At 41.7% G+C, this 20,238-nt stretch overlaps 1 protein-coding gene across 5 annotated transcripts in view; it reads right to left on the minus strand.

Annotated features, from left to right (window-relative positions):
* Window positions 1–20,238, minus strand: part of vegfc (vascular endothelial growth factor c) — a 224,409-nt gene that overhangs the window by 129,661 nt on the left and 74,510 nt on the right. Inside the window, exon 1 of one of the 5 annotated variants that reach the window (XM_072257684.1) lies at window positions 7,655–7,917. The exons of 2 other annotated variants lie outside the window; for them this stretch is intronic. In XM_072257684.1, the coding sequence (XP_072113785.1) occupies window positions 7,655–7,678 (24 nt within the window). In that variant the 5' untranslated portion in view covers window positions 7,679–7,917. Of the gene's footprint in view, window positions 1–6,133; window positions 6,344–7,654; window positions 7,918–20,238 lie in introns of those variants that run through there. 2 more of the 5 variants (XM_072257685.1, XM_072257687.1) reach the window with 2 other exon arrangements.

Below are 20,238 nucleotides of genomic sequence, written 5' to 3' on the forward strand. Positions count from 1 at the left end.
TGAGTAAAAAGTTGTGTATTTGAATGAAACACAGAACAAATTAGAACACTACCAATACTACTACAGTACTACAAAATTAGGTCCTAATAGTTATCGATGGAGGAATTCAGCCAGTGTACACTGCCTTTGTCTTTTGATTGATTGTTAATGGACAAAATCACTATCAGCACCTAGTGCAGATAATACTGATTCATACAATGCTTTCAATGATTGCATCCTCCAAATCTTCATTTTCATTGTAATATTCAAGACAATTGTTGATACCTTCAAATTCTTTGCAGCTCATAAATTGTTGAAGTTGTGATATTGTTTTATTTTTACTCGCGGCTGTTTTTGGCATCTCCTAGCCTGAAATGCTTGAAACTGCACTGGCAAGAAATCCTGGTTTTTGAACACAAACACATGCAAAGGCACTATTTAAAAACTGTTTGCTCTAAGCATAGCGTAGTGTCCAATGGCCACAACAGTGTATATGAGACTGACACTAGCCAGTTAGAAACTGTTCAGCAACTGTCTCCTGTCCCTATTAAGCAGTGTAGTGTTCCAAATAAATGAAGGGAATCTCAGTCATTTTCTCAATTATTTTTTGTTAAGAGTTGTCTCAAATATGTTCAATTTTCAAATTTAATTATCATTCAACCATATATGAATATGTATTCATACATACAAACAAAACAGTGTTCCTCTGGGGCCAAGGTACAGCACACAGCACACTACACATTGCACAAATAGCATATCTGATTACAGTCATGAAATGTAGAGTAGCTTGACCCAAAAGCAGAGAAGCAAAGACAATTCACAGTAAATGATACAATACGAAGGGTGATTGATAAGTTCATGACCTAAGGTAGAAAAAGTCAATTTTAGAAAACCTAGCACATCTATTTTTCCTACATTTATACACTTAGTCCAGTGGTTGTGGAGCATACGAATCCCTTTTTTGAAGAAGTTGGCGTCTTGGACCTCCAGAAAGTGGTCCACAGCAGGGGTGATTGATAAGTTCGTGGCCTAAGGTAGACAGAGATGAGTTATTAACTTCAAACTTTCTGCATTTTCACTCAAAGTGTTGAATTGCACATGCACGTAACAAGAGCTGTATATCTCATCTCCTTCTACCTTAGGCCACAAACTTATCAATCACCCCTGCTGTGGCCCACCTCTACAAAGAAGGGATCCGTATGCTCCACGACCGCTGGACTAAGTGTGTACATGTAGGCGGGAACTATGTTGAAAAACAAATGTGCTAGGTTTTCTAAAATTGACTCCTTCTACCCTAGGCCACAAACTTATCAATCACCCCTTGTACTAATGAACTGCAAATTAACAAGCCACGAGGGGCCACAAAACAAGACAGGACAGAAATCTAACGTGACAAGGCATCAAGATAACTGAAGGAGTGAAACAACTTGTTGAGGCTGGCTGGTGGAACGAGTGAATAAAAGACTGTGAATTGCAGCCAGGTTTAAATAGGCTGCGGATGATGGTTTGGAAATAAGTGTCAAGTTACTCCTGTTAGCTGGGTAGAGACTGGGAGGTGTCTGGCTGTGCAGGCCAGACAAACAAACAGTCACAAAGAGAAAAATAAATATAGCCATATCCCTGAGCTGTCCTGGTCCAGCTAACACTGGAGGGCATCATTGAGTGAGCACCAGAGGGCAGCACTGAGCGAACACTGGAGAGTAGCACTGACAGGAGAGCCCAGTCCTCAACCAGTTTAAAATCCAGAGGCACACAACCAGTTCTGGTGTCTCCTTTGCTAGAGACCGCAACAGGTGACTCCAAGGCATGAGGGCCTTTTCTGTCTAACAAGCGAAGCACTGCAGCTCCCCAACCATCGGTCTCACTAATGAACCAGAGAACCGGACTAGCATTATTTTACGTTATCAATGTCCAACAGGGTCTTCAGAACATAATAAAACTATCCAATAAACGGTTGCCCTGATTAACAAATGGCCCAATTAACCAAAATCCACTGCATGTTTTAAACTAGTAGTTTTTTTATTACTGATGCCACAAAACAACAAGTTGCACAACATTTGTAGGCAATGTTAAAACTGTTCCTGATCCTGATAGAAGAAAAGCAACAACCAATTTGCTCTCAGAATCCTACATTCTTAATAACTTAGGGTATCTTCCATCAGGCCCCTGAGGACTTATCTGCTTTAATGCTTTTAAGGAGTCCCAACACTTGCGTACCTCATCTTTTACCTCAAAATGCCCTAGCACTGATGTTCAGCACTCTTCTCCCTATACTCCACATCCTTCTCCTTGGTAAATACTGATGTAAAGTACTCATTAAGGACCTTATCCACATCCTTCACTGTATATCTAAGCAATAATTTCCCCTTTTATCCTTGAGTGGCCCAATCCTCTCCCTTGTTATCCTCTTGTACCTGATGTATGTATAGAATACTTTAGCATTCTCTTTAATCCTTCTTGACAAGAACTTTTCACGGCCCCTCCTGGCTCTTCTAATTCCCTTCTTACCTCTTTTCTGACTTCTTTATAATCCCCCAAGGGCTCTGTTTGATTTTAGCTTCCTAAGATTTACATACCTGTCTATCTATTTCTTGACTAAATTCATCACCTCTCTCAACACCAAAGGTTCTCTTACCTTGCTATCCTTGTCCTTCCTTCTGACCAGGACATACCTGTCCTGTACTCTGTTCAGTCGGTTTTTAAACACCATCCACATGCCAGGTGCAGACTTGTCCAAAACACAGTTGTCCCAGTTAATTCTCCCTTGTTCCTGCCTTATCATCTTGAAATTTTCCCTGTTACAATGTATAACTCTCCCACAAAGTCCACACTTATCCTTATCTACAGCTATTTTAAAACTTAAGGAGTGTGGTCACTATTCCATAACTGTTCACCGACTGATAGGTTGGTCTCCTGGCCAAGCTCATTACCCAACATCAGGTCCAATACAGTCCGTCATCTTGTAGGACTATCTACATATTGATTTAAGAAATCCTCCTGGATGCAACTAACAAATTCTGCCCCAACCAAATCTCTTGCACTCAGAAGGACCCAGTTTATATGAGAGATGTTGAAGTCCCCCATGACAACCACCCTATTGCTTTTACACCTTTCCTTAATATCTCTGCATATTTGTTCCTCAGTGTCCTAGGGGCTATTGAGAGCTCTGTAGTTCAATCCCATTAGTGTGATTGCTCCTTCCTATTTTTGAGTTCTACACATGTAGACTCAGAGAATGAGCCCTCATTATGCCCACTGAGTGCTGCTGTGATAATGTTCCTAATTAGTAGTACAACTCCCCCACCTCTTTTACCTCCCTCTATCTCTTCTAAAACATTGTTACCCTGAGATATTAAGCACCTGTTCCAAAGCCCTCTCAGCCAATTCTCTGTAATGGCCACAACATCATGGTTCCATGTACTAATCCACAATACTCCTAATAGTTCATCATCTTTGCCCACAATACTCCGAGTATTAAAATACACACACTTCACACTATCTGTCCCTTTGTATCTCTTACTGATCACATCTGTATTTACTGCCCCTGACATCAATCTTCCTCTCCATGCCTTCGCTTTTTGATCAGGTGCCCTAGCAGGGGTATAGTTGTTGCTGAAGGGAATGGCCACAGAGAATCTTACACTGACCATTTACTTCCCTTACTTCTCCTGGTGGTCGCCCATTTTCTATCTGAAGCCTGCGCTGGGTGCTCCTGAGTACACCCAGCTCCAGGTCCAGTTCCTTGATCTTGTCGGTCAGGACTAGACATAGGATGCACCTCCTGTAGTCATCAGGCAGACACATTAGGTGCCATGTAATCCCACATCCTACAGACCAAGCATTCCACTACCTTAACTACCATCCTGCCTACACTTGTGATACCTTTGGCTCTAAATTCTCACTCTCAGTGGTACTGTAATGTAGTGGTTAGCACGACATGGTACAGTGCCAACGATCCTGGTTCAATTCCCACATAGCCAGTACCTTCTCCTTGTGACTGTGTGGGTTGCTACCAGGTGCTCCGGTTTCCTCCTACAGTCCAAATATGTACCATTTGGTAGGTTAATTGGTCATTGCAAATTATCCCATAATTAGGCTAGGGTTGCTGGTTGGCACAGCTCAAAGGGCTGGAAGGGCCTATTCTACACTGTATCTCAATAAATAAGGTTCTTAGCTCTGCCTGTTCTCACCGAAGTTTGTTGAACCAAAGCCTGACCACTCTAACACTGGCCCACTCACACAACGGCTGCTCCACTTACTCCTCGCTTCTGTTTATTGGCCTTTGCTAAGTTACTAATAACCTGAATGATCTCCCACTCCTCAGACGCCCTGACAGGCCCTTCAGTCCACGGGGCACTGTCTCCAACTCACTCCACGATCTCCTGCTCCACGGACAAGACCCGACAGGCCCCATTCATTTTTTAAAACTTTCACATAAAGTCCACAAAGAACTGTCTCCAACTCGCTTTATAGCCAAGTCCCAAGAGACCCCAATGATCCACTTGATCCTGGGTGGCACAGTAGTGCTACGGTTAGCACAACACTATTACAGCATCGGTGACCCAGGTTCATCGCTGTCTGTGAGGAGTTTGTACATTTCCCCATGTCTGCATGGGTTCCTCCAGATGCTCAAGATTTATCTCACATTCCAAACGTTTACTGGTTATTAGGTTACTACTACTGCTACTACTACATCGATTCAGGCCTAGGGGGCCAGCGTCGGGCACGATGACGGACTCTCCACTTCTCCCTCTCCCTCATCAGTGTGTTCCGTTCATCTACATTAGCCGTGCTGCTGTCTTCTAGGAGTGTGTTGACCATAGTCTTGGGAGGGTGCCCAGGGTTCATCCTCCCGTGGTTGGGCTCCCATATGATGACTAGGCTGGCAGGTAGCTCGGGGTGGCGTAGACAGTGCCCCGCTAGTTGCAGTCTTCTTGCCTCGATTTTAGTGGTGAGCATTGGTAGGTCGTCATAGAGCTCAACGTTCGTCATGTGCTGTTGCCAACTCACATCAAGAGCCATCCGGAGCATTCGTGTATAGCAACCATCTAGAGGCTTTCACATCGCCTTGGTGAGTGTTCACGTCTCGCATCCGTACGTGAGAATGGACTCTACGACTGCTATGAAAATCCTCTTTTTAAGCCCTCTGGTCAGGTTAGTAGGTTAATTAGTCACATATACTGCTTCATCTACCTACTCAGGTGATTGGGGCCTTTAAATTGCTCTGTGACAACTTATCACAGTTACTAAGTTTAACAGGAATAGCTTGGTCTTTCTGTTGGAAATGAAGGAATTAACCTTCCAGAGAGCTGCATCATCACTGTTCTCCAACAGTAAAGACAAGTTTGTCATACACCTTCTTCACTGCTCTGTCTGCAATCCATGCAGCCCACTTTCAGGGAGCTGATATTGTGTGATATCAAAAACAACTTCTCTCCTTTGAGAATAAATATCTTAATCTTTTAGGACGAAAGTCCATTCATCACGCTTCCCTGGAGTTTAGGAGAATGAGGAGAGATCTGATGGAGGCATTTAAAATTATGAGGAGTACAGATAGGGTAAATAGAATCAGGCTTTTTTCCACTGAGGTTGGAATGGATGAGAACAAGAGGTCATGGGTCAAGGGTAAAAAGTGAACTGCTTAAGCGGAACATGAGGGGGAACTCTTCACTCAGAGAGTGGTCAGTGTGTGAAACGAGTTGTCATTTGAAGTGGTGGATGCGTGTTCAAAAGAAGTGTTAAGAGAAATTTGGTTAAGTACATAACGGGAGGGGTATGGAGGGCTATGGTCTGGGTGCAGGCCGATGGGACTAGACAGAATAATAATTTGGCATGGACTAGATGGGCTGAAGGGTCTGTTTCTGTGCTGTAGTAATCTATGACTTTATCACTTTAGGGCACACAAAAATATCTTATCATCAATTAAATGCCTCTGAATCAAAATTAAAGTTGGATTTTATGAATATCATAAAGGAAATTCATTGTGTATTTCAGTAACATTCCCTCAGGCCATTCTTGAGAAATTACTCCTTGCTGGAACTGCATTGTCCCTCTCTATATCTTCTTTTGGTCCCCAATAAACCGTTCATACCTTAATCAACAGTAATACGACACAGTAATGTCATTTACATTGCAATATTGTTATATGATTTACCCACACAGTCGAATGCATCCAAGATTCAGTCCTATCCAGAGAGCATCAAGCAGTTATATCCAAATTATCGTCCTTCTTTCTTTCGTCTTTTCAGCACTTTAAAAATATAGGAAAGAGCAACACACACGTAAAACTGGAGAAAATCAGCAGGTCAGGCGACATCTACAGAGGGGAATATATAGTCAACGTCTTGGGCCAAGAGCCTTCAAAAATGACTGAAAGAAAGGGAGGGGAAGCCAGAATAAGTAGGTGGGGAGACAGGAAGAGTTAAAAACTGTCAGGTGATAGGTGATTTAAAAAAATCCTTCAACTTTTTTTTTGTGTGTGTGTTATTCTGGATTTCCGGCATCTCCAGAACCTCTTGGGTTTATAAGAAGGATCAGCAGTATAAAATCAATCAATAATAGAGTGGCTGATATTTAACCCCTTTAATATTCTTATCTCAAATCCATTGAGTCCATATCCACATTTAAATAAGTTTGTTAACAAAACTGGGTAGAATCAAGGGCATAGTGCGTACATGGTTGTCATAGCACCCTCACAGCAAGTAGTTGTTAAGGTAACACAGGGCCAAAGTGATTAATGAAAATCAGGAAGCCTCCTTCATGTTTCCAGCATTTTTTAACAGCCGCAGATTTTTGGAAGCAATTTCTTCCCTTTCATATCACTTTTAAAGTCGCACAGAGAATATGTTCCATTTCAACTGACGCACCAGAACACAAAGATATAAGTACATACAGTAAAAAATAGGGACATAAATCCATAAAGTTGTAAAGCTCAGAAACAGGCAACGCAGCCCTTCATATCCACACCAATCATTATTTATACTGATTATAGTCTAATCTATTATCTGTAGATAATATGGATATAGCATTACCTACAATAATTACAGTATCATTATACTATACTAATCACCCAGCACTTGGCCTAGAGACTTGACAGTTCAAATGCTCATGTAGATATTCCTTCAATATGCTGACAATATCTCCATCATGCAGTGTTTCAGATTCCATCTATCCTCTAGATACAAAATTTCTCACCCAGATCCTCTGTGTCTGTCACTCTCTTAATTAAAATCTATATCCTCTAGCTTTTAAATTTCACTCTAAATACTCTGAGTATGCCCCTCATAATTTTGCATCGGGTTCTTCCTCAGACTCCTGCACTCCACAGAACATAAACACTATTTATCTAGCTGTCCTCGGAAGTGAAATACTACACCCCAGCAACATCCTGGTAGATCTTCAATGTGGGAGGGTGGGAGGGACAAAGGGGTCTTCTTTGGCTGTAATTGTTTTGTTGTTTGCTGTGTCTTGTGTTGTCGTGTTCTGTGTTGTTCTGCTGAGCATTATGGGAATCCTATGTTGGCACCAGAACGGGTGACTGCCCCCAGCACATCCTTAGGCATGCTGGTTGCTAAAGCAAGCAGCAAATTTCACTGTATGCTTTGATGTACATGTGATAAATAAGTAAACCTGAATCTGAGTCTAACCATCTCCAGTGCAATGATGTCCTACTTACGTTAGGGTATTTCTTTTTATTCATTTAGAGATGCAGCGCAGAACAGGCCTTCTGAAAGGTCTCGGCCTGAAACATCGACTGTACTCTTTTCCATCGATGCTGCCCGGCCTGTGGAGTTCCTCCAGCATCTTGTGTGTGTTGCTCGGATTTCCAGCATCTGCAGATTTTCTCTTGCTTATGGCAGGCTAGGCCCTGCCGGCGCAACAAGCTGTGCTGCCCAGCAACCCACCGATCTAACCTAGCGTAGTAACCGAACTCCTCACAAAGGTCAAATCACCTACTAAATGTTACGACTTTGGACTGTGGGAGGAAACTGGAGCACCTGGAGGAAACCCATGCTGTCAAGGGGAGAAAATGCATTCTCCTTACAGATAGCACTCAGGCCGGAATTGAACTCCGAAGTCTGGAGCACACTGAGCTGTAATAGCAATGCACTAACCATGACCCTACCACGGGGGAGGGGGTGGTATCTGTAACTGCACATAGCACTATAGCTGTGGACTAACCAAGGTTTTGCGATATGCCCCATTACACCTGTAGAGCAGGATAGTACCACCTCAAATCCATAATCATCTACTCGCTCCACTACTGACGCAGTTTAGCTGGACTATCTTTACACAGTGTACAAGATTCAAATCAGCATTCACTGATAGGTATTTGTTGCTTAACAACCGGTGCACTGAAGGTGCTGTTCCCATGCTCTGTGGCTTTATGACTCCATGATTAATCATGCACAGATGTTAGGGCTTACAGTAACCTTGACAATTTAGTGAATATATGGAACAATCTGTCTAAACAAGAGGTCGCAGATCTCCATGATAAAACTCAAAGTCTAATTTGGGAATCATTCTAATTAGTAGCATAATGTTAACTGCACTATGGACGGACCCAAGACTAGATCTGAAAAGAGGAGGGTTCAGCAGGGGGCTAGCAAACCCATAAAAACCCAGAGCTACAGAATCGCCAACAGGAGCTCGAACAATCTCATCCATGGGAGGGGAAGGATCTTCACCATGAAAGTGAATGTGGTGAAAGTGGAAGGTGATCAAACCCTTTATCAGCCCAAGGCTGAGGAATCTGGCAAGCTGCTTTTGCTGACCTATGCCCCAGTAAGGATGATGTGCTTAAGAGAAATATAGCGTAATGTTAACTGGAAGCAAGAAAAGCTATTCAATTGTCATGAATAGAAACAAATATTGTCTATTTCCGTTTTTGAAAAAAACAGATTAATTTCTTCCTTTAAATAATCATTAGTATAATTTTGATAGAATATATTGTATGGAAGATGACTAGTTGGAATGTTACTTCGACAGAAGAAGCTGAAAAATACGTGCATCAAGTAATTCCCAAGTTATTCTTGAAACTAAACAACATGCGGCTGTTTATTATATTTCCAGTCACAGTAAAGTTAGTAAGTTATTTAGTAAAGGAACCAGGGGTATCAAGAGGGCACACATACTCAAAGACCACTTTCTTAGGTGGCCACTGAGCAAGTGAGTGTATTTCCAATAAACTGGACAGTGGTCTTCTGTTGCTGCTGTAGCCCATCCACTTCAAGGCTCAATGTGTTGTTCATTCAGAGATGCTCTTCTGCACACCACTATTGTAACATGTGGTTATCTGAGTTACAGTCGCCTTCCTGTCAGTTTACTCTAGCCTGGCCATTCTCCTCTGCCCTCGCTCATTAACAAGACGCTTGCACCCATAGTGCTGCTCTCTTGAATTTATTTGTGTTTTGCATCATTCTCTGTTAACTCAAGAGACTGTTGGGTGTGAAAATTCCAGGAGATCAGCAGTTTCTGAGATACTCAAACCACCTCATCGGGCACCAACAAGCATTCCATGGTCAAAGTCACTTAGATCACATTTCTTCCCCATTCTGATATTTGGTCTGAACAACAATTGAATCTCTTGACCATGTCTATATGCTTTTATGCATTCAGTTGCTGCCATATGATTGACTGATTAAATGAGCACTAACGAGCAAGTGGTCACTGAGTGTAGTTTTAAGCAGCAAATTACTAAGATTTGGAATCTGCCTTCTAAAAAAGGATGGAAAGAACTAAATGTTTCTAAAGCAATGCAATCATTTTGAAAGCCAAAAATGTGGAACTGCAGTAAACAACAGCTCTGCTTCCTCAGATAGCTAAGGAAATTCAGCATGTCCCCAGTAATTTTTACTGACTTTTACAGTTGCAGCATAGAAAGCACCCCATCTCAATGCATCACAGCTGATATACAGAGCTGTTCAAAGTTCCTAGTTACATATACATAGCAAAGATGCCTAAGACTTTTACATAGTACTGTAGAAATTTTATATATTGCACTGTACTGCTGCAAAAAACAAACCTCCTGACATGTGTGAGTGATGATAAACCTGATTCTGATACGGGTCTCTATTGTGGACTGAGAGTGGGAAGGGGCCAGGGAACTGCGTATCACGGTTGGGAAAAGGAGAAAGGAGGGGGGAGGGTGCAGGATTCACCAGAGAGACATTCTGTAATGATCGATAAACCAATTGTTTGGAATCAACTAAACAAATGTCCTTGCCTGTTGTCTCAGCAGTGGGTGTGTCTGCACCAGCACCACCCCTCACCTCTGGCATTCCTTCTCTGCTACCTGTCCCACTCTCCTCCTGTGGCGCTCCATCCACGCCATTCCCAATATCCTTTGCTCCTGCAAGATTTACAAACTTGCTTTTCGCTCCATGTTGACAAATACAGTACTATGCAAAAGTCTTAGGCACCCTAGCTATATATATATACCTAAGACATTTGCACTGTACTGTACTATACAAACTGGTCTGCCCAAGATTGCAAGTAATTGCAGGGCGTTATGAATGCACCCAATCTACCACACAAACCAGCATCCCTTCCATTGACTGTATCTCCGCTTCATGCAGGCTCGAAGAGACAGCCAACATAATCCAAGATCCCTCAAACACTGATCATTCTCTCTGCTTTCCCTTTTTCAAAAAAACTTGAAGACATGTACCACCAAACTCAGGAATAGCTCCCATTATGCTGTTAGCAGACTCTTTAACAGGTATTTCCAAATGTGAAGGACGAAGTCAAAATCCCCCAATTTGTCAACCTGCGCTGGGCATTCTCTGCAGCTGCAACAATATGTCTTGCATTATGTTTTCTTTTTACTTTCTCAATAAACTTATGCATGGCATATGGCATAATATGCAAGCAAACAAACACTTTCACTGTATCTTGTTACATGCAGCAATGTTGAACTCATATAAATTTAAAGTATTATGTAGGGTGAGGGAGGGAGAAACTGACTCACATGGAGTGAAGGAGGGAGAATGATGAATGATTTAGCCAAAACTGGGGGTTGGGTAGAGAAGCAGAAAAATGCATATTGCATTTCAGTGCCATGGATAACCTGTCCCAGGACAGTCTGAACAGCTTTAATTCCACTCAAGGGAACCACTTCAGATTTCAAATATAGAACTGCAACTCCCTGGTCAATTACAAAGTTCTTCTACAACTGACCCTTCATTCATGAATGTCATTCAAAAATTTACACCTAGCAAAGTGGTATTTGAAACACACAGCCTGAATGACTGAGAGGGAACCCACATATTTGTATGATGACCACCGTTACACCACACTCAGTATCGTATACCATTGGTCTAACTGGATTGTGCATGGGTGGAGTTATAGCAGTACTGTTGTTTTATCAACCAGTGGGTAACACTAAAATATCCTTCAATAAAACGGTGCTGCAGACCAAGCAACTGCCTATGGGAGATTGGTCTGAATGGGGATGGGAAGGCAGATTGTAACTGAAAGTAGTTGCCCATCATCTAAAACAGGGGTTCCCAACCTTTTTGAATGTTATGGAGCAATACCATTAAGCAAGCGGTTGGGAATCCCTCGAAGGATTGAACAACACAAGTAGCCTTATTTCTAAAACAGAGGCAATGCCCTTGTAGTTAATGCTGATGGTGATAATCACTGTTTTAACCTATTTACCTCATATTAACACCTGTCCAGGATAATGGAAATAGCATGTCAAGAAAAGTTATTTTAAACAATATCTATAGAATGTACGCATATATGCGGCGGTGTGCTCATGTGATTCCATACATTTGTGCTGCCTATGTGTAGATTTTTGTGATGTCTGTGCGTGTTGATGTTGTGAATGGTGCAATAGTTCAAATTAATATCAGAGAATGTATACAGTGTGCAACCTGAAATTCTTACTCTTCGCAGACATCCACAAAACAGAGAAAAAAAACCCCAAAGATTGAATGACAGTAAATGTTAGAACCTTAAAACCCCTTCTCCCGCTCCCATGCACGAGCAGCAGGAACAGCACCACCCCTCTGCCCACTTGCTCCAGCAAAACCATTAACCCCCACCATCCACCATGTCATCAATAGCAAGCCCCCAAAAGACAAGGATCTACAGTCCATCAAAAATTACTGTCCATCCCAATACTTTGACCTCTCAGACAGACCCTCTCTCTCCCACTAGTGAGGGACAGGGAGATATCGCTCCAGCCATAAGGAGAAGGGAGACCAACAGCTCGATGTTTCACTGTTACAATCTGCCATGTTGCTTGTCCAAATTCCCCTGTCTTGAGGGTCATCAGACTCTCACACACCATCAAGAGAGAGAGAGAATGAGAGAGCGAGCAAGAGAGAAAAAATGAGAGAGCAGCAAATTTCTTTCGACAGCAGCATACACCGTCTGCCTGTCATCTCAATGTTTCAATCTCCTGCGACATGGAACTAAACTGTTTCATGGATGAACTGGATGCCTAGGCCCGCAAAAACATCTGGTGCCATCGTTAGCTGCTCTCACTCCACCATATCCACAATTTAATCATGTCTGTGCATCTACGCACATGTGTGCTCAATGACTCGATGGCTCTGTGATATGAGCCGTACAGGTGCCAGCTTGCCAGAGTCGGCTGCCAGCACAAGGGGGCACTGGCAGTTCTGATTCCTGCAGAGCCTTCTCTTCACCTCAGCATTGTTTCCCTGTAATGTTCGCATCAAATTCTGCTTTAAGTTAAGCCTACCTTCAAAGTCAGACACATATTTGAGTAACTGAATTTGAAGGTAGGCTTACCATTAAGCAAATTTAGGCTGAGATTAATGCCAAAACTTAGCTGGAATGAGGAGAAGCAGAATGCTGATAGGAGGCCCCAATAAGCTTTATAAATTTATTGAAGGATATCTGTCAGCCCTTTATGAGGTTAAGCAGAAAATATATACTTAGCGTGAATTCTGCTGAAAAATCTCTTCCTGCATGTGTTGCTTGACCCTGAAATTTCTAGCATTGTTTTACGTTTCTTTCAGGTTTTGAGCAAAATGTTTTTTTTGCTGTTTTAATATCAAGTCAACCTGATTTACAGTTAAATCTCCAAGGTGACCATTAGGTTGACCAGAATGAAAGTAATTTTAGCATACTTCAATGTGTCATGCAACATGACTGATATGAAAGGGAAAGGTACTTGGATTTCGGGGAGATAGCTTCATCAGAAAAGATGGCAGATATTTAATCAGGTGGTTCAAGGCACAGTGTGAAGCCTATATTTCTATATGAGGCAGATGAAGATCATTTTCACCCATCAGGTCTATGCCAGGTTATAGAACATAGAACATTACAGCACATTTCAGGCCCTTCGGCCCACAATGTTGTGCCGACCATGTAACCTATTCTAGAAGCCGCCTAGAACTTCCCTACCGCATAGCCCTCCATTTTGCTAAGCTCCATGTACCTATCTGAGAGTCTCTTAAAAGAGACTCCTATTCCCATTCCCAGTTAAATTTTCCTATAAACTACTTCACACATTCCCACCAGCTTCCCCTTAGATTTAACCACTCATTGAGTTCGTGCGGCCACTCTCCTCAAAATCTGACCGTGTTTTGAGATCTCGATATTCTGAGATTTATGTGGTATTGGAATGCTCTTTGTATCTGGTCTCCTTCAGTTTTTGGTGCTTCCTTTCTTATTGCCGATTGGTGGGTAAGCGATATGTTACTCTTTATGTGAGGGAGAAGTTGAGGTTTGGGGTTTGATGTCAGTGTTTTCCTGTGTGGGTGAATCTGTTAAGTTAAGACAGGGGTTGGGGATTTTGACGCTACTGCCGCTGTTCTTTTCTGTGAGGGAGGAGGCTGGGGATTTGATGTTATGTCACTGCCTTTTTTTGCAAGGTTGGGGTTTGGAGTTTTTTGGAGGTGTGGTTAAGCAGTTAGTTTTATGTGCAAGAGAGGGTGTGGGGGTTTGGGAGGTTGCCAGTTTTGTTTCTTTCACTTATTCGTGTCGGGGGGGGGAGTGGAGGCTTTTCTTTTCAACAACTCCCTGTACTTTCTGTATTTCATGGCTATCTGGCGAAGACGAATATCAGAGTTGTATTGTGCATGCATACTTTGACAATAACATGAACCTTTGAACATCACAGACAAATTACAGTGGCCAACTTAACCTCAACTAGCACCTCATAAGGATGTGGGAGGAACCTGAAGCACCTGGAGAAGAAGCTCACAGCAACAGAATGAACCTGCAAACTCCACACCGAAAGCAGGGGAGGTCAGGTTTGAACCGGGATCACAGGAACTCTGAGGCAGTAGCTCTCCTGGCTTCACCACTGTGCCATCCTAGCAACAATGGAAGCCAGACTTGATTACATCGTATCTTCAGGAAACCTATTTGTACAATCTTCCACATAATCATAGTAATTAGCTTTGTTTTTTTTATTTGAGTAATCAACTTGCATATGGTCAAGATTACGGAGCCTGAGACATGAGAACTATTTCTGCAGGCTTATGTCAGTATACTATTTGGCACTTCAGCAGACTGGTCTATTCATGTTGTCTGCAACTCTTGTACATGATATCAGTTTCAAGTGCACTAAAACACTAATAAGCAGGACTAAGAATAGAATTTTACAATTGTTTTGACTACTGATATAATATTGCCAAGTTAAAATAAGCCCAGAAACAGATGGGAACTGCTAAAACACTTTGAAAGCTTTCTATCCCATCGCTGACTCCAGACCTCCCAGGGGAAAGGTCAGGTTGTTAGGCTTACCTGCATTAATAACATATGGACATGTTTGGATTAATAGGAGATCTCAGGCTAGCAGTCAAAGTAGTGAAACCAATGAGCTACATATCAATTCTCTGTAGAATTCACAACACACTCAGCTTTATGTGGTTTATTTGAGAAGGTACATTTTGATACTTCCTTGATTTAATTCTTTGCCTATAAGTAAATCCTAGATGTTTTGTCCATATTAGAAACTGTGAGCATTACCAGGGGATCTTGTGAACACTATATAATGCTCTAGGCCATGCTGCCTTCTCGCTGCAATCGCCAGGAGAAGGCTGAGCAGCCTTGGGTCCTACACCACCAAACTCAGGAAAAGTTACTACTTTTCAACTACCAGGCTCGTGAACCAGTGTGCACTTCACTCACCTCAGCACCGAACAGATTCCTCAATCTGTGGACTTGCTCTCCCGAAATCAACAACTCATGTTCTCAAGATTATTTATTATTTGTATTTGTATAGTTTGCCTTCTTTTGCACATTGGCTATTTGCCCACTTTTGTGTGTAGTTTTTCATTGATTCTATTATGTTTCTTTGTATCTACATAGAAACATAGAAACACAGAAAACCTACGGCGCGATACAGGTCCCTCGGCCCACAAAGCTGTGCCGAACATGTCCCTACCTTAGAACTACCTAGGCTTTACCCATAGCCCTCTATTTTTCTAAGCTCCATGTAGCCATCCAGGAGTCTCTTAAAAGACCCTACCATTTCTGCCTCCACTACCCCCGCTGGCAGCCCATTCCACGCAATCACCACTCTCTGCATAAAAAAATTACCCCTGACATCTCCTCTGTACCTGCTTCCAAGCACCTTAAAACTATGCCCTCTCATGCTAGCCATTTCAGCCCTGGGGAAAAGCCTCTGTCTATCCACACCATCAATGACTCTCATCATCTTGTACACCTCTATCAAGTCACCTCTCATCCTCCGTCGCTCCAAGGAGAAAAGGCCGAGTTCACTCAACCTATTCTCATAAAGCATGCTCCCCAATCCAGGCAACATCCTTGTAAATCTCCTCTGCACCCATTCTATGGTTTCCACGTCCTTCCTGTAGTGAGGCGACCAGAAATGAGCACGGTACTCCAAGTGGGATCTGACCAGGGTCCTATATAGCTGCAACATTGTTTCTCAGCTCTTAAACCCAATCCCACAATTGATGAAGGCCAATGCACTTTATGCCTTCTTAACCACAGAGTCAACCTACATAGCAGCTTTGAGTGTCCTGTGGACTCGGACGCCAAGATCCCTCTGCTCCTCCACACTGCCAAGAGTCTTACCATTAATACTATATTCTGCCATCATATTTGACCTACCAAAATGAACCACCTCACATATATCTGGGTTGAACTCCATCTGCCACTTCTCAGCCCAGTTTTGCACCCTATCAATGTCCCGTTGTAACCTCTGACAGCCCTCCACACTATCCATAACACGCTAACCTTTGTGTCATCAGCAAATTTACTAACCCATCCCTCCACTTCCTCATCCAGGTCATATATAAAAATCACTAAGAGTAGGGGTGCCAGAACAGATCCCTGAGGCACACCACTGGTCACTGGCCTCCATGCAGAATATGACCTGTCTACAACCACTCTTTGCCTTCTGTGGGCAAGCCAGTTCTGGATCCACAAAGCAATGTCCCCTTGGATTCCATGCCTCCTTATTTTCTCAATAAGCCTCGCATGGGGTACCTTATCAAATGCCTTGCTAAAATCCATATACACTACATCTACTGCTCTTCCTTCATCAATTTGTTTAGTCACATCCTCAAAAAATTCAATCAGGCTCATAAGGCATGACCTGCCTTTCACAAAGACTATACCTAATCATATTACGCCTCTCCAAATGTTCATAAATCCTGGCTCTCAGAATCTTTTCCATCAACTTACCAACCACTGAAGTAAGAAGTCTACTGTGTCTACTAAAGTCTACTGTGCATGCCCGCAAGAAAATGAATCTCTGGATTGTATCTGGTGACAACACCAGTACTTTGATACTAAATTTACTTTGAACTTTGATCTTAACCAGGAATGATTGTGTTTGCCATATGATATAGAGAAAATAATGGTACTGGAAAAGGCAGTAAAGATTCTGGGTGGTACCAGAAATGTGAAATTACTAGATGTTAGAACTGGGATTCATTTGTTCTGGAAAAGGAAGGTTAAGCATAGAACATGGAACATAGAATATTACAACACACCACAGCACAGGCTCTTCACCTCATGATGCATAGACTCTTCCCTCTTCAATGAGTTCCTTGAGACCAATCTCCTTGACAACACTTTTGGTCCCTTATACTGAACATCTCCTAAGTGACTCAAGAATCAAGACATTTACATGCAATGCAGACTTTTTTTATTCTCTGGGTGATGCCAATTTATGTCATCATATAATGGACATTTTTGAAAGTGCAGGTTGAGTACCCATTATCTGAATTTCCAAAATCCAGTATTGTTTTATTTGTGACATGATGTCACAAAAATTCATTCCACAAGGTGCTGGGGAAGATTCCCAGGCAATGCGCAGATATCTTCGCACATCGCAAAACAGTTCTGAGAAGTGACCTCACATATGTAATGAGCATAGTTAATGAAAAGTAGAACAACATTGAATAAAGCAAAAAAAATGAAGATCTCGAACGTGTATTGAACGAATGAATTTGTCAGCATAGGAGTGAAGAAAAACATTTTATCATTTCTTAATGCATGCATTACTAAATGACAATAAAAGGGGACTGCGTGTCCTCATAATCATAATCATAATCATAAGATATGCCACTTAATGGTATGCTGCTCGTGAAATGAGTAAAGATCTACCACAACAAACTGAACACTGAAGGCACTTGTGAATATTCAGCAGGCAGGTTGCAGAAATTTAAGAAAAGACTTGACAGTAAATTTTTAAAGATTATATATCTTTTAAAGGTAAAGCATCTTCTGATTATGAAGCAGCAGAGAAATTTATTGACGAATTTGCAAATGATGAAAATCTAATACGAGAACAAGTCTGCAATGCAGATTGCTTTTATACCTTTTGTAAAATGTAAAAAAAAAGTAAAATCCTAATACAGAGTACTGCAACCTTTTAATCAGGTGGCGACTGAAAGCCTGCCCATGTTCGTTGTTGTACAACGGCTGATTCAGGTATTCTCCCGATGCTGCTGTGCTGCTTTGTTACCCAGATTGCTGCACATATTAAATATTTGTTATATTAATGGTATGTTATATTAACAAGTGCAAGACAAAGACTGCTAACAGGCAGCACATAAATTCAGCCGGAAGTGTTGGCAATCCCAAGCTATATAATTATATATTCCAAAATCTGAAAAAAAAATCCAAAATCCGGAACACTTCCAGCCCCAAGCATTTCAGATAAGGGGCATTCAACCTGTAATAACTAATAATATATCCGTCTTGGATATACATGTATTTGAACCCCCAGGTTTTTTAAAGTACTGTTATATTCTTCTTATTTCTATAGGGAAATAAAACTAATATTGAAGAAGAAAATATAGTGATAGGTTTATGTCCTGTTGAGCTGAGAGCTAATACAACATAGCAGGTCATTCACCTCATATAGAACTCTATCTACGATCACAAAATTAGCATAATATAAACTAGATAAGTTCTATAAAAGGTTGGGAGCTGGATGGTTACGGAAAGGATCCTTCTTCCATAGTTCTATCTTTGTGATACGTATGATGCTGTATTTTTGGATGATGTTGTCAAGGAAAGACTTGAGGTGAGAAATAGGATGAATCCTTTGGGAAACCAGTGCTCATGATCGAAGCTCATTATATATTTGGCCACCAGGAAAGGACTATTCCTTCCAGCTGGACAAAGATATTGGAGGATGATGTTGTAGTCAGTTGTGTCATGCTCAGTAGGTAGGAAAAATGTGCATTAATTCAATCACCATACTAACCAACAAGTATCTACGCTGCACTGTTGATTGTGAAATGTAGATACCTTAGAAAGCATTTAAGGCCTCAAAGACTCCAGTGATACTTAGATTTTGATACAGATAAAAATTCACGATTCACAGTACTGTGCAAAAGTCTTAGACACAAATATATAGCTAGGGTGCCCAAGCCTTTTGCACAGTACAGAATTAGTTAACATGGAGTGGAGAGTGAGTTTGTAAATATGTTGGGAATCGTGAGGGTGGGTCACTACAGGAGGAGCATGGGACAGGTGGCAGAGAAGGCTTGTCAGGGACAGGGGGTTGGCACTGGGGCAGACACACCCAGCACAGTGACACCAGGGAAGTCAATTGATCCAAACAATTAGTTTAATAATCATTACACAACGTCTCTCGGGTGTTTCCTACTCCTTCCCCTGTCTTTTCCCCTTTTCCCAATCATAATTCCCCTCTCCCTGCCCCTTTCCCATTCTCAGTCCACAGTAGAGATCTATATCAGAATCAGGCTTATCTTCACTCAACTTTTCATGAAATTAGTTCATTTTTGCAGCAGCAGTATGGTGCAAAATATTAAATTACTTCAGTATTGTGCAAAAGTACTAGACACTCTTGCTATATATATGTGCCTACGACTTTTGCACAGTACTGTACGTATGAAAAGTCATTACATCGAAGGTATATCAACACATGACTTTTGCCCCACGGCTCCAGACACCTGGGTTCAACCCTGACTTCTTCCATCGTCTGTGTGATTTTCCTCCAGGTGCTCTAGTTTCTTCCCACATCCCAAAGCTGTGCTGCCCCAAACATGAAATCAGTTCTGATGAAAATTCTCAGCCCCAGGCATTGTCTGTTTATTCCCTTCAGTATATACTGCTTGACTCGTTGAGTTCCTCCAGCATCTTGTGTGTGCTGTATTGCTCAAGATTTCTGGTATCTGCAGAATCTCGTGTTTCTCTGTTTCTCTTCTCAATATAGCCCTCCTTGTTGTGTATTTAATATTTTGCTAATATTTAAGTAATACTATAAACACATTCTTTGATTAAGCATTCCTTGTTTTTTAAATAATTAATTACGGATTTATGTAAAAGTACGTGAATGGCATACAACATTACAGCACCCTGTCATATGTGCATGCCTCATTAAAGACAAAGTGAAGAATACACATTTATCCTGGTCTCCTACTGTTTTCCTTTCAATTAGTTTTGGTGTTACAAAACATAACAGGGAGGTATTAACCTGATAGTTTCCAAGCTAGTTGCTTTGCCTTGTAACTTAACTAGAATGAAAAACATTTATTTATATCTTCTCTTTGAGTTAATAAATTACCTTGGTAGCATTTTTGAGCAAAATTTGACACTGCCTGCCAAGGGGAAATACATAGCCTTGAGGGACGATTTACTCAAGCAAACCAGCTTTAGACTGCTTGGCAAGAGAGTGCAGGGACTTCCGAATGTCACTGGCAGAAGCTGTGAAAAGCTTAGCCGGCGGTCAAATCTGGAAAAAAAAGTTTCTGAATATCCCTAGCATCTTGCAATAGTTAAAAGTATTAGTTATCTGTTGTATAGCAATCAACACTATTAAAC

Source organism: Mobula birostris, chromosome 5 (assembly GCF_030028105.1).
Source record: "Mobula birostris isolate sMobBir1 chromosome 5, sMobBir1.hap1, whole genome shotgun sequence".
NCBI classification, from domain to species: Eukaryota; Metazoa; Chordata; class Chondrichthyes; order Myliobatiformes; family Myliobatidae; genus Mobula; species Mobula birostris.